The 14286-nt window shown below is 32.8% G+C and overlaps 1 protein-coding gene and 1 long non-coding RNA gene across 2 annotated transcripts; one reads left to right on the top strand and one right to left on the bottom strand.

Annotated features, from left to right (window-relative positions):
- On the top strand, positions 1 to 13829 carry LOC120081645 (NADPH-dependent pterin aldehyde reductase-like). The gene is made up of 6 exons (XM_090315165.1): positions 1 to 580; positions 882 to 951; positions 1046 to 1227; positions 6606 to 6624; positions 12001 to 12166; positions 13775 to 13829. The coding sequence occupies exons 1-6, from the start codon at positions 326 to 328 to the stop codon at positions 13827 to 13829; spliced, it is 747 nt and encodes a 248-aa protein (XP_090171291.1). The 5' UTR covers positions 1 to 325.
- On the bottom strand, positions 2872 to 4389 carry LOC120082029 (uncharacterized). Its single transcript, XR_005483028.2, has 2 exons — positions 3902 to 4389; positions 2872 to 3748 (listed from the first exon to the last, which is right to left on the bottom strand). It is a non-coding gene; the product is annotated as an uncharacterized LOC120082029 (long non-coding RNA).
- Positions 13830 to 14286: the final 457 nt, after the last annotated feature.

The following is a 14286-nucleotide window of genomic DNA, read 5'->3' as shown; positions in this document are numbered from 1 at the left end:
ACTTCTCCCATTTGTAATCTAATATTATTCTCTCTTTCTATTTGTACACGTAGATTATACATTGTCGAGTTTTTGTTGTTTTACATTTTATCAGGGCTGATTTTGGGAAATTTTCTTTTAAAGAAAGTATTGAGTTTTTTACATAATTTGGAAATTTTCTTGGACCCTCTGAAAACCTCCAACCACTAAAGAGAAGAGATGTTGTCCATGGTTTTCACTCTCCAAACTCTTCTGCACATTATATATAATGTGATGATTGATCAAATTTTAATTTCTACACAAAATTAAACAATAACAATAGTTGTAGCTCGTTTCTGATAGTTTGATGGCTACCACCAATTCATCAAACGATGAAGAATTACAAGAAACGAATGGATATGCTGAAATAAAGGAAGCAGAAACCACAAAAAGAGTCGTAATAAGTGGAGTGAGCAGAGGGTTAGGACGAGCTTTGGCATTGGAATTGGCTAAACGTGGGCATACAATCATTGGTTGTGGTCGTGACAAAATCAAATTAGATTCACTTCAACAACAACTCTCCAATGCTTCCCCACGAGACCATTTGCTCTTCAACCTGGATGTGGAAACTTTTTAATTCTTCATCCTTTAATGTTTGGTATATTATCGAAATGTTTTGAATCTAATATCTGATGCTTTAAAAGACCAAGATGGGTCTAGTTATGATTTTGATTCAATCCTAGAGTTTAAAGAGGATGCTATATATAAACATTCTAATTCTACTGGCGTCTTTGAATATGTATTATCTTTCCCTCTGTTAATAAACCACATAAATGTATGTGTCTATTTCTCTATTGTTTTCTTTACTTGCTTTCTTTGATCGTTGATTTTATAACATACATATATAATGTTTAATTTTGTAGAAATCAAATGACAGCATCCAAAAAATGGCACACAAGGTTAAGGAGAAATTTGGTTCCATTGACATCATTGGTATATAAAGTTATATATATAGTTTCGTTTAATTTTTTTTACAAATGGATTGAATTAGGCAATGAAATTGGAGTGTTTTAATTAATCTTGACAGTAAATAATGCGGCTGTGGTGAATGAAACTTTGAAGTTGTGGGAGATTCCTAGTGAAATGTTCGATAATGTGATTGACATAAATATAAAAGGGGCAGCAAATGTGTTGCGTCACCTCATTCCTCTTATGCTTCCTAAAAATAAAGGAACTATTGTTAATATATCTTCTCTCTATGGAAGAATTGCAGTCCCCCAGGTACGTGTATATGCTTCTATACTAACCAAAATTGCATCGACATCTTCATCAATTTCCATCCTTTTTTTTCTCTGTCCGTCATTGTACCATGTGCCCTATTTATTCTGACTGACATTAAAGGTGTTATTTATTTCCGTGGATATCCAGCACGGCTTAGAAAATGGAGGAAACACTAAAAAAATAAGCACCAAAATGTCACTAATATCAATATAACATAATTAATAAATATGTTAATTCTTTTAAAAATCATAAAATATTTATTCACTAATTTAAATTTGTTTTCTGAATTTTTTTTATAATTTTTCCAGAAATAACCATAGAAATCGGCAATTTATCGATATTTCCATCGATTTTTTTTTTAAAAAATTAAGACCTCGATATTTTCATCGAAATCAACATTTTAAGCCTTTACTCAAAGTAAAAGGCTTAAACTGTTCTCTAAATAATTAAAATCACATTTCATAAATTTTTCTTTAAGTAATTATATTTATCACCTTATAACTATTTATTTCTTTTATTTTTCAATCTATAATAATTTAATTAGACCTCTTTAGTGACTATTAAGTCTTTTAAAATTAAACCTACTTCCTCTCGATGGCACTTTTAAGAATTAAACCTATAAAACTTTTAAGAATTAAAAAGTTTAATATAACAAGTTCTAGAATTTCAAATACTAAGACTCATTTCAAACATGAAAACATGAAAACATATTCGGAAGCTTTTATCTGGTCCCAGTGTCACAGCTACGAATTCTTATTGTCATTCGTCGGTCCATCCTTGCCCTTACATGAATAACATATCCACTACTAGGCCCACTAGGTGAACTTGTTAGTCTTCTTGTCTGGGCACAAGTGTACATAACATAATGACAAGAAACTTCTATTGATAAAAGAAAATTCATAATATCGAACTACTCCTATCCTTATAAAGATGTAGTAATAGTGGTACGTCTAGGTGATCCACAGGGGAGCGTAATTTATTTCATTGAGCCAATTTTCTAACTAGAGCGGTAAATGAGGGAGTTTGACATGGATGAGATTAAACGTGCAAGAAAGTAAAAATAAAGCAGGAAAATGTATCGAGGTTTAGATATTCTAGCTCTTGGGAATAAATGAATTCCTCCTATGTAATTTTCCATCATCGAATTGTTTCTATTAACTCATATTGATTGTGCTTAACACAACACTTGTTTGATTATTCCTAACTAGTATCTATAAAGGTGGACAACTAATTAATACTAAATCATACAAACGACCTAAATTAAATTAAAACTTCTAATGAAACATTAATTAACTAAGTTCAATCACTTCAACCAAATTCGATAATGATTAAGAAGAACCAATTAACAATTGCATTAAGTTATAGGTTTCTATTGGGAAGATATTTAATTGGATAGTCAACTTGATTAAATTGATATCCTTAAATTAAATAAAATCAAACAATTTAGGATCAAAGACTAGACTTAAAAACCCTAGCATGCAAGACTCGATTTTTTCTACTCAATGACTTAGGCTAGACGAAGAGAAATACATAGTGCAAACCTAAAGTTCTTTAACAATCGAAATACATTCAAAGGAATGATCATCAATTAAACACATAAACATACATCCAAGAATTAAAACACATCAAAGATGCATAAAATCAATTTGAAATTAATACAAAAAAATCCTCAAAGTTGTTACATAAGTTTACATCCTAAGATCAAGAACCGAGAAACTCATCTCGATGACGTCATAGACAAAGAAGGAGAGATGAATTGATATTCTCCATAGAATACAACCCAAAAATAATAAAACCTAAACTAAAATAAGATGAAAATTTTCCCTGTCCTTGGTCACGTCTGCTACACATTGACTAACATTAATCTGATCAAATAAACGTGTGCCAGATTTGGTTCGAGACTAGTACATCCCTACAGTAAGCTTAATCGGTTCATTGTTCGTCCTATCCTAGTCGATCCCTGGTCCATAGAGGACCTCAGCAACTGAGCTTTCTTCAAAGAGTTGAGACAAGAAATGAGAATACTCATCATCCCTCATATCAGCCATTGTGTAAACGTTAATGCAGGAAAAGAAAAAAAGGAAACTGGTATCCCTCTAACAACAGAGACATCCCTGTCCTCCTATATGTTAATATAAAATTCCCTGACAATTGGGCTATTCCAACTTCGGGGCAACTAGCTAACTCCTCCCGATCTCGTCTCTCAATCTCGTCAGTAATGATGAGGGTAATATCCTCCCCTAATGGTAAGACTCTTTCAAGAATAAGGATTTTGGCCACTAAAATCCTACGGAAGTACTTATATGCCCCTAAGGAAGGAAATCTATATTGGTCGTACTAGGGCTGATTATTAGAGGTACTAGCTACATTTTTTCCCTTATTTCTCTTGGGTGTCATTGAAATCTTACGCTAATTACACAACTCAGAGCAACGCAAATAAAAGCTCGGTGAAAAAAGAACTCAACCTAAAAATCGAAAAAAAAAATCTCCTAAACTACCCACTTCCAACCTGTAATTAGAAAAATCACAACAAAAATTCAGACTTTCTCTATCTCCATAAATGTGAAATTTCAGCACAAATAAAAAATCAAAGTAACTAAACCTAAATCTAGCAACACTCAAGCAAAAAGTAGGAGAAAATCAAGAAAACAAGAGATTTTACCTCTGGTTGAAGGAAAAAAAATCAAAAAACGTCGAAAACGCCCAAATTTTCATGGTTTGAAGAAAACCCACGAAATTTGTTGATGGGTAGTCAAGAAATCGAGTTGGGTGGCTGATTTGTGGAAGAAATCATGATATTAGGTGATGGGTAGATAAGATTTGGTGGGAGAATGGAGAGAAAATGAGAGGACAGGAAGAGGCTTAGGGCTTTTTTGCCATTTTTCACGTGGATCTGTTCCTAGTGCAGTGGCGTCTGCCCGATTTTTATTTTTTTATTTTTATTATTTCTTATATATATTAAAAGTAATTTAAACTAAATTAAATTAAGCTAAATCAATCTATAGTAAATTTAGTTTTTCTATTCCTAAAAAAATTTAAATTTTTACCTGGCTCTCTCCAAGAAGGCAAAATTTTAACGTTTGTATACAAGAAATTGAGTCGGGTGGCTAATTTGTGGAAGAAATCATGATATTAGGTGATGGGTAGGTATGATTTGGTGGGAGAATGGAGAGAAAATGAGAGGAAAGGAAGAGGCTTAGGCTTTTTTGCCATTTTTCACGTGGATCTGTTCCTAGCGCAGCGACGCTCTACCCGATTTTTATTCTTTTATTTTTTTTATTTCTTATATATACTAAAAGTAATTTAAATTAAACTAAATTAAGCTAAATCAATCTATAGTAAATTTAGTTTTTCTATTCCTAAAAAAAAATTAAATTTTTACCTGCCTCCCTCCAAGAAGGAAAAATTTTAATGTCTGTTGCTCGTTGAGACCCATCCCCTTTTCAAGGTACGAAGAAATTCTCATATTTCTTCGGCCCTTTCTTACTTGAGTGGATGTAGCACTCAACACTTTGAAGAAACTTCATCTTTTGAAAGGTGCCAGATAGATCAAATTTTGGCTTTTTTGTATATCTAAAAAATGAAAAAATAAAGAATTAAAAGACTGAAGAGTCTCAAACGAGTCCATGGTAGAAAACGACACAATAAACTTTAGAGAACAAAAAGATTTAAAAGAAGAAGAAAACGAGTCCATGGTAGAAAACGACACAATTAAAAAAAGAAGAAAACTTAAAGATATACGAAATACCAGATGACGGAATAGGATGAGGTCTTTCAACTTCTAATTTTATCATATGAGATTCGTCGGATTTGGGTTTCGATTCTTCTTGTGCCATGATGACTTGGACAAACCATGATGAGAGGTCCACGTCATCATGCTTGTCATAAAAGCATATTAACTCATGGAGGAACATCTCAGTTGCCTGAAGGTGATGCAATTGCAACAAGAACTCCTCTAATCTTCTATCTGAGTCAGGAATTTGAGCAAGCAAGTAACTTAAACGTTGTATCTTAGATCTAACCTCCATCTCGAACTGAAGGCTTTCCTATTGGAGTCTAAGAAAATCCTATTGCATGGAGAACTGGTAGTTAAGCAATTCTCTAACTATACCTTCCAAATACATACCTTGTGAACGAATCGGATCTCACAGTGGAAGCATCTCATGTGAGATCTCATTGCATTCGATTTTATATTAAAGAAAATCTTTATACTAAAAAGAATAAATAAACATATAAATTAGCATGCTTATAAGGAAACGGGTTAGAAGGGTTCTTACTTTAGATTCTCTAGCGCTATGAACAAGCTTTTCCAAGGTTCCAATGAACGGATCTCCAAAAGGTCTCAATCACGAAAAACTTCTTGAGTGATCTCAAACATTACCACAAGAGAAACCTCGTTATTCTCTGGGATTCCAATATAGGGATAGGTGGTATCCAACTATTAGGAGAGGGAGAGGAGAATAGGGTTTTTAGAGAATTGAGAAGATTTATGGCTTAAAGAAAAATCTACACAATAACACTAGAGAATTGTGTATTGTTAGAGTTTCTCTACAATCAAAGTCGTGTAGGAATGTATATTTGCGAAGGGCCATGGAGAGGTCATTATATAGGGAAGGGTCAAGGATCTTTCTCAATATATTTTTATTTTCTTAATATACATTTTCCTTTTCTATAAATATATATTCTCCTTTTCTATAATTAATTAAACAAAACTTAGTTAATTAATTAACCCATTTAATTAAATAACACTTATTTAGTTAATTAGCCCAATTAAATAACACTTATTTAATTTTAATTTGCATAATAATTAAATAACTATTTATATATTAATCCTAATTTAATATATATATTTAATTACTATATATATCACATGTACATGTGCAATACCTCTCTATTAATTAATTCTTTATCAATCTAATTCATTTGAATTAATTAATTTGAATCTTATTAAAATATTACTTTCCAATTTAATTATAGATCATATCCATAATTAATTTTATATTGATTATATTAATATATAGTTCCCTCGAATTAATTTGAACAATTCAAATTATCCCTTTTAAGTATCCTCTAGTGAGCTAATGAGGGGATCTGGTGGACCTGTAGATCAGAAGTTCCAACGATATGAGATTAATTGGTCAAACTCTTTAACCAAGTTAATCAATATTCGTTAACTGTGAGTACACTCCACTAAAGACCCACAACTACACTCTTCTCACTACAGATATATTTCTGTTTCCACGGATATAAACGAATAATAGTGAGTTAATTCTTCATGAGTGTTTGTAACTCCAACTGGGTCAAATTATCGTTTTACCCTTGGGTCACCTTTGACTCCATAAGTACCAATGTTTCTCTAATGATAGGGTAGTGCCCTTTGTTCAAGTCTCAAAGATACCACTTAAAGGAACACTCATCTAATTTCCCTTAAATAGGGAAAGAGTGAATTTTATCTTGTATAATTATGTTCCCAACTCCACACTCGGTCTCGTCCCCAAAATGGTAGGCTTATTGGGTTGGCGATCTGGCCACCCTCACCCATGCAAATCAAAGGAAAATCCCTCATGACAGGAGTTCATAATATACTAAAGATTGAGACTAAGTTACCTAGGTAATTCTATTGAAATAGAAACCAAATTGTCAACGATGTTACATCTCGTGGTTACTATTTAGCGGTCGAGTCTTATGCAAACTCTTTGCATAGGATACTCTATTCGTGTATCACCTACACGAACACATTTGATAATTATGTTTGTATCGAACACAAAGTGGTCGTATCTATAGTGTTACCAGGATAAAGTACCCAGTCTTATCCCTATACTATAGACTCTTTAGGCTAAATCTTGAACATTGATCCCCATATGTCTCCACATACAGTTCAAGACTCATAAGATAGCCTTGGACATTGATCCCCGCATGACGCTGCTGCCCCCCTGTGATGGATCATCCGCGTGCACACTTCGAATTTTTTTGTCAAAATTCGTAGCACCATGGCGCTCTCGCCAACCCGTACTACTGTCTTTCAGCGCTGCGCTTAGCGCTTAGTGCCTAGATAGTGCAGCAATGCTCCCTTTAGGGGAAATTTGGTCATTTTTCCTCTTTTCCTATTTCTTGCTCCGTTTTGGCCGAAAATGCATCCAAACTGTCTCAATGGTCTCCTCTACTCTTTTACGTGCTGAAAAAACTAAATAAAGCATTAAATATCTAGGAACTAACAGGGTTAGGCGGGAATAAATGTAAATCCAAGTAAATTTATTTTCACACTTGCCAAATAGAATCTTAAATCAAGCCCTAAATCAAATACCAAAATTAACTTTAATTATCTAGGGATAAATGAGAACACAAATCTCGCTTGAAAAGCCTCCCAAAGCTCACTCGACATATGATTTGATCCAAAACAACTTTTAACTCCAATCAAATAATCCAATTTGAACCAAAGTTCACCAAAATTGACATTTGACCCTGCTAGAGTGCGCTTTAAAAGACTTCAAAAACTAGAACCTAGCCAAAAACATCAAAAGTAAACCATCACTTGGGTCAACACTCAATGGTCATCAATAACCATTGAAAAGCAACTTAAAATCTCAAATCCAAATAACTTCCCATGGTTTGGTTAAAAGCGATTTGGTCCAATCTACACAAAGGTTTGAACTAAAATTGCCAAAATCGATCTCAATCTTGTCGAACAACCTACTCTCAATTCCAAAAATTTCTTCAAAGCTTCAATCTCATGCCCAAAACATGGAAGGTAACACATCAATAATCAAAATCAAACTCAATTTGACAACTGATTGCATAACTTAAGGAAGAACTCACATAAAACTGAAACTCGATGAGTCTTATGACGGTTAGAACAACGACTTCCAATCAGTAGAATAGCGTGGGTGCAACAGCAGATATGGAATGACTTATGACGGATAAAACCACGCAAGGGGAGAGACTGCCGAAGGTTTCTCCTCTACAGTGCACTCAACGGTGTCTGATGTATAGTTGAGGTTGTGTGAGTCTAGTCGTGGTGGTGGTAGGTGTCCAGAATAAGGGAGCGGTGACACTGAGCTTCCATTATAGGTGACAGCAATAGGATCTGCACGTAGATGGTGGTGACAGATGATCGAATGACGAATTGGAGAACAGAGGTTTGGCATTGAGTTGTAGTGATGGTGGTTGGTTGTTCACGCAAAGCAGAAGAAGACACAGAGGGTTCTCGTGTGTGGGTCTAAAGTAGAGATGCCCAATTTCCCCATGGAGACGAGGATTCCTCGATTAGGCAGAGAATGAGGAAGGGAATGGGAAAAATACTTTCGTGAGCTAAATGGGGACGGGAACAGGATTCCTCGTCCCCACCCCCGCTCCTGCCCCCGCCCCATTTCCCGTCCCTGTCCCGGTCTTCTATTTATTTATTTAATAATTATTTAATGTTATCTCATTATTATTATTATATAAATATTATATTTAAATTGCATGTTTTTTTTTTAGAATATGTGATATTGTTATACAACAACAAGCAGAATCCCACAGCCCTGGATCAAGGCAACAAAGCAACAAAGCAGAAGCAAAGACAGGGCATCAAGACCAAAACAAAGCCAACAGGATAAGAATAGAATAAAATCAGTACATAGATGCAAACTCGCAAACCACCAGGAGGATAGGCAGAGAGAAAAACCCAAAACCCCATAAACTAGTGGCTACAACAAAACAGAGAAAAATGTGAAGTTCAAAAGGAAAAAAAAGAAAAACATCCGTACACACACTAGATAAGACCAAGAAGGTCAACCCGCTAGGAAGTAGCACGAGCGCGAACCGTAAAGACCATAAGGTGAACCAAAGCAGACACCGACCTCGGTCGACCTCCATGCAGTCTCCGATTATGCTCCTACCAGATGTAGTATATGGTCGCACACTAGAAAATACGAAACAACTTTCTACGCACCCCCTTACCCGATCCCACTCGGCACAGCCAACTTAACTCTACATCCCAAACTAGTCACCCGATGTGTCAAACCCAACTGACGTAACACACTACACCACGCCTCTCTCTCAAACCCACACTCAAAAAATAAATGATCCCGCGACTCCACACCTCCCCCACACAGAAGAAACCCCCCTCTGACAACACACCCCAACTCCTCAACCAATTTTGCGTACCCAACCTGTCCCTCACTACTAACCACGCACAGAAGGAGTGATGCAGAATACCATCCCCCGCCTACAAAATACCAGCCCAAGACACCCTATGATGACGAGGACGTATACTCTCCCAAGCACTAGCGATAGAGAACCCACCACTAGCATCCGGTACCCAACCCAATAATCCTCTCCCTTCACCCTAGGCTCCACTGCCTAGATAAAACCCCAGATCTCAAGCAGCTCCCAAGATACTGTAGGCCACCTCCAACCTCCCTCACCATCTTAGAACTCTGACAACCACGCTTCCAAACTACTCCTTGCATCATGAACCATCGTATACCCGTATGAATCCAAAATCGCGCCCCCCGGCAGCCAAGGATTCCACCAAACAAAACAAGACTGTCCATTGCCAATCATCAAACGAACCAGATGCTTGAATCTATCTTTACTTCGCAAGATAGCCCTCAAGCACCAAGACCTCCCATAACGATCGCCCATACAAAATATTTAAATTGCATGTTTCATTGTTTAATTGTCAAGATAATTAATATGTTTAAATTGAATATTTAAATTTAGATTATATATGTGAATAATTTGATTTATATTTATTTCTTTCTACTAAAAAAATAATTAGTTTCTTTAAGTCAAAATTTGAGTAATTTATCTTTAAATTTAAATTGTCATGTAAAACTAGCCCTAGCAATCAAGATAGAGTTAATTAATTAATTAAAATTTTAAAACATTAGTGATTTAAATTAAAACAAATGGGGAAAAAATTTCCTGTGAAGAATCCCGCCCCGATCCCCATAGAGAATTTCACGAGGATGGGGAATGAAATGAGGAGTAGGAATGGAGACGGGGAATGACATCCTCAACGTGCCTCGCCTTGTGAACATCTCTAGTCTGAGAGTTGAGATGAGAAAGAGTTGAATTTCCTTTTTTTTTTTTACCCACTATATATATATATATAATCGAAAGCCTGATTGGATTTTAATTTAATATATATATATATATATATGGATATTCCCTTTTCCTTTCTAAATTTCAAAATCAAATTAAATCCAAACTCTAAAGCTCTCCGATCTTTCACTTTAAATTCAAAATCCCAAATCTTTATCATGTTCAATCTAAATTGAATGATCTCGTCAAAATAATTCAATTTTAACCTCAAAATTGCAAAAAAAAAAAAAAAAAAAAAAAAAAAAAAAAAAAAAAAACCTCAAATAGTAGGGAAAGATAATCATGTTAGATTTACTTAAAAGGTTAGGATGTTACAAATAATAAAAAACTAAATTATTAACAAATGGGCAGTTAGTTTTTGAATTTTATCATTGTTCTCAAATTTGTAACAATTTAGTTTTTATACTTTCAGATTTTTAACAAGTCTGTATCGTGAAAATTCTTATGAAATTTTATTGTCAAATTTGATTAATTATGTAACGGCTGTTAGTCTTTGTGATTTATAAATAAATATGTTTCTAAAAAAAGAATTATAAATAAACCATACCGAGCATAAATTAATTAACATTTGAGTGTACTAGTAGCAACAATATCTGTGGTATGAATCCCTCTATCCCCAATTGTACAAAAAATATATAAATATCTATAAATATATTTAACCATTACTAGTTAAGTTCTATCAATCTACATCTGCAAGAAATCTTAGTAGTGTACAAGGACTAAATCTTAGATTAATAAATTGTGACTAAATCATTATAATTGTAATATACAAAGACTAAATTTTTACAGTATAAAATTTATAGATCAAATATTACAAATTTAGAAATATGGTGGACTAAATGGTTACAAGCTAAAAGTCAAAAACTAAAGCATTACTTCCATAAAAGTTCGTGACTATAAATTTTTATTGTTGATTGTTGATTTTTTTAATTTTTTATTTTATTTTATTAACGGTTTCACTATAAATTTTGAAAATATATTTCCATATTATATTTTATTGCATGAAAATTGTTATTATTATTATTTAGTTAATTTCGATAAATATTAATTTTGAGAGACTAATTTACAATTTATCAAAAGTACAGACACTAAAATTAGATACTTAAAAGTTAAAATTGAACAAACCTAAAAATAGAGTGATCAAAATATTATATTAATGACAGTCACATATGGAGTTCTATATAAAAATACAAGTTTATTATTCATGGTTATCACTAATGACTCTATTATTACATATCAGTGATAGTCACCGATAAATGATTAAAAGAAAATAAAAGCTCCACCTTCACCTATTTACTTTGCACTTTTTTTTTTTGTCCTATTCTTAACTTCATTTTCTTCATCCTTATCAATTCCTTCTTAATTCTTTTCTTCACAATTTCATTGCAAAAGAAAATAATACTCTATTCATGTGATAGAGTATTATACTTTGTTTATCTTTAATATGAGTATTAATTTATAGAAGTCATAGATTTTATAATCGATAATAGAAGTTTATCACTTATAAAATATTTATCTATTAATAAAATATTTTAATAAACTTCTATTAAACACATTTTGGATATTTTCTATGAGTTGTCTATAAATTGTACTAGCAATAACTACAAATCATTTTGCGTTATGCTATATTAGTTATTACTTTGATTCTAACTTATTTATTATATAGGCTTTCAGTTTATTGTAGTTCAAAATGGACGATTGAAGGTTTAAGCAAATCGATTGCGAAGGAGCTACCAAATGAAATGACGATTGTAATATTAGATCCTGCCATTATTAATACTGATATGTGTGTTTTTGTTCAAGGCCATCTAGCTTCTCAATGCCAATCTCCTCAAGAATGGTATGCACAAAAATATTATTTCTATATATTGTTCATTATTCTAAAGCAATCTTTTATTAATCGTATATGAAAACTTCAAAACTTTTAACTTAAATTATGAACTATATACCTATCTTACACAATCCCACAATTATGAACTATTAGAAAGTATGTTTCTAGAAACCAATAAGGTCTTTTTTAAGTATGTATTAAATGTTTATTCATGGGATTAATGTTTTTGTGTTGGGGCTCTTAAAGCAACTCCGATTATTCTAAACATTACAACTGCTGATAATGGTGCAACTCTCATCGTTCCTGATCCGGGTGTTTTACCTGATTTTTGTCTTTAATCCTAAGAAAAACAAAAGGTCAACGTATTTTTTAATAATAAATGTAATATTATTTGTGTTGCTTGAAGTTTTTCCAGAACTATCTTCATTGTTCGACATACATTTTCATACTTTCCATTTTGCTTTTTGGAGTAGTTTGTAATTTTTGTAATTTTAAGTACTTCAATTTTAATTATCTTAACATATCTCTCTCACCATTTAATTTATTATTAGAATGTATAAATTGACAAGTCAAAAGAAAGAATTTAATGTGACTTAAATTTAATTGGTCATCGTAAAAAGATTTATAAAAAAAAAAAATTGTTATAAAAACATAAACAATTCAATCATGGACTTGTGGCAAATATAACAAGATGAAAAGTATTTGTAGAAATAGCACAATGCAAAAAAATTACAAATATAAAAAAATTTAGATTTTACTTTTGAAGTCGACTATATTGCTATTAGGAGTCTATCAACGATCGACAATATCACTAGTAAGAGTCTATCAGCTATAGAGTTCATCATAGATAGATTTTGTTTCATTTGAAATCTTTTAAAATGTTTGCTATACACTTAATTAATTTATTGTTCTAAAAATGCTATCCATTACAATTATTCTAATTTTTTTGGTTAAGAAATTGAAGGTTTTCTTTGTATGAGACATTTGTCAAGGGTATATAGATACCCTAGTTTATTGTATTTTCTCTCTTTTTCTCAATATTGTATATTTGTATATCTTTGTAACTCACTGGAGTTTTAGTCCGAGTGGGAGATTGTTGGGAATGTCCGAAAACTTGTAGTTCGTAATTTCTAAACATATTCTATTTTGCAATAAAAGTATTATTGAGACTTTATTCAATAAAAGTGTTACTGAAATTGCATTATGTTATAAAATCCAATAAACAAACTCATGGCTATAGTATGAATGATTTAATTTTATGTAGAGACATAAAAGAGGACAAGGTTTTAGTATATAGCCAAAAAATATCTATAAAAATATGGATGAGATTGGGTACCTCATCCTTGGGACACTATGGATGCGACCCACTTTGTATATTGATACAAACGATGTGATCCTGAAATCATTATTGTGGAGATATGCGAGTCAAGGTATCCTATGCAAAAGACGTGTGCATAAGACCGAACCACGAAATAGTCACTTCTCTTTATAACAAACGTTTACTATTAAAACTAACTATTCAAATTGTTGACCCAAGGTAACTCAATCTTAATCCTGAGCTAACTATGAACTCCTGTTTATTTGGGATTATCCTTTGATCTGCATATGTGAGAGTAGTTCTACATCACCGCTCAAGAAACCTCCCGTTTTACGGATAAAACTAGATAGATAGCTGGAGACGAAGTCCTGCAAGAAGGAATTCACTCTTACTCGTCTTAGGGTTAGCAGATAGGTTATTCCCTTATGTATTGATTCCTAGATTTGAACAAAGGGGCTCAGCCATCTCATGACAATGACATCAATTTGAGTTTTTTCCAGCTAATCTTGCTTGCTTGAATCTTCATTTACAACCTAATTTCAACTTTATTGACTCCAATAAAATTATAGACCCTTAAGCACACATTAAGATCCATCAATCAAGAACACATTACAATTACAACATCATAATCAAAGAAGAATGTAATGCCAAAATTGTAAGAATATCCATATCAGTCACATAACATGCATCTCAAGAAATTCACCCACCAAACTTAAATTAACGTTAATTGAGTGCTTAAATCATACCTGATAACAATTGATAGAGAAAACATGCAAAATACGGAAGCTAACAAAATCATTACGCACTCTAA

Source organism: Benincasa hispida, chromosome 7, assembly GCF_027475165.1.
Source record: "Benincasa hispida cultivar pf3 chromosome 7, pf3_genome.v1.1, whole genome shotgun sequence".
NCBI lineage: Eukaryota > Viridiplantae > Streptophyta > Magnoliopsida > Cucurbitales > Cucurbitaceae > Benincasa > Benincasa hispida.
The sequence above is the reverse complement of the archived record's forward strand: the minus strand, read 5'-3'. Positions and strand labels throughout refer to the sequence as shown.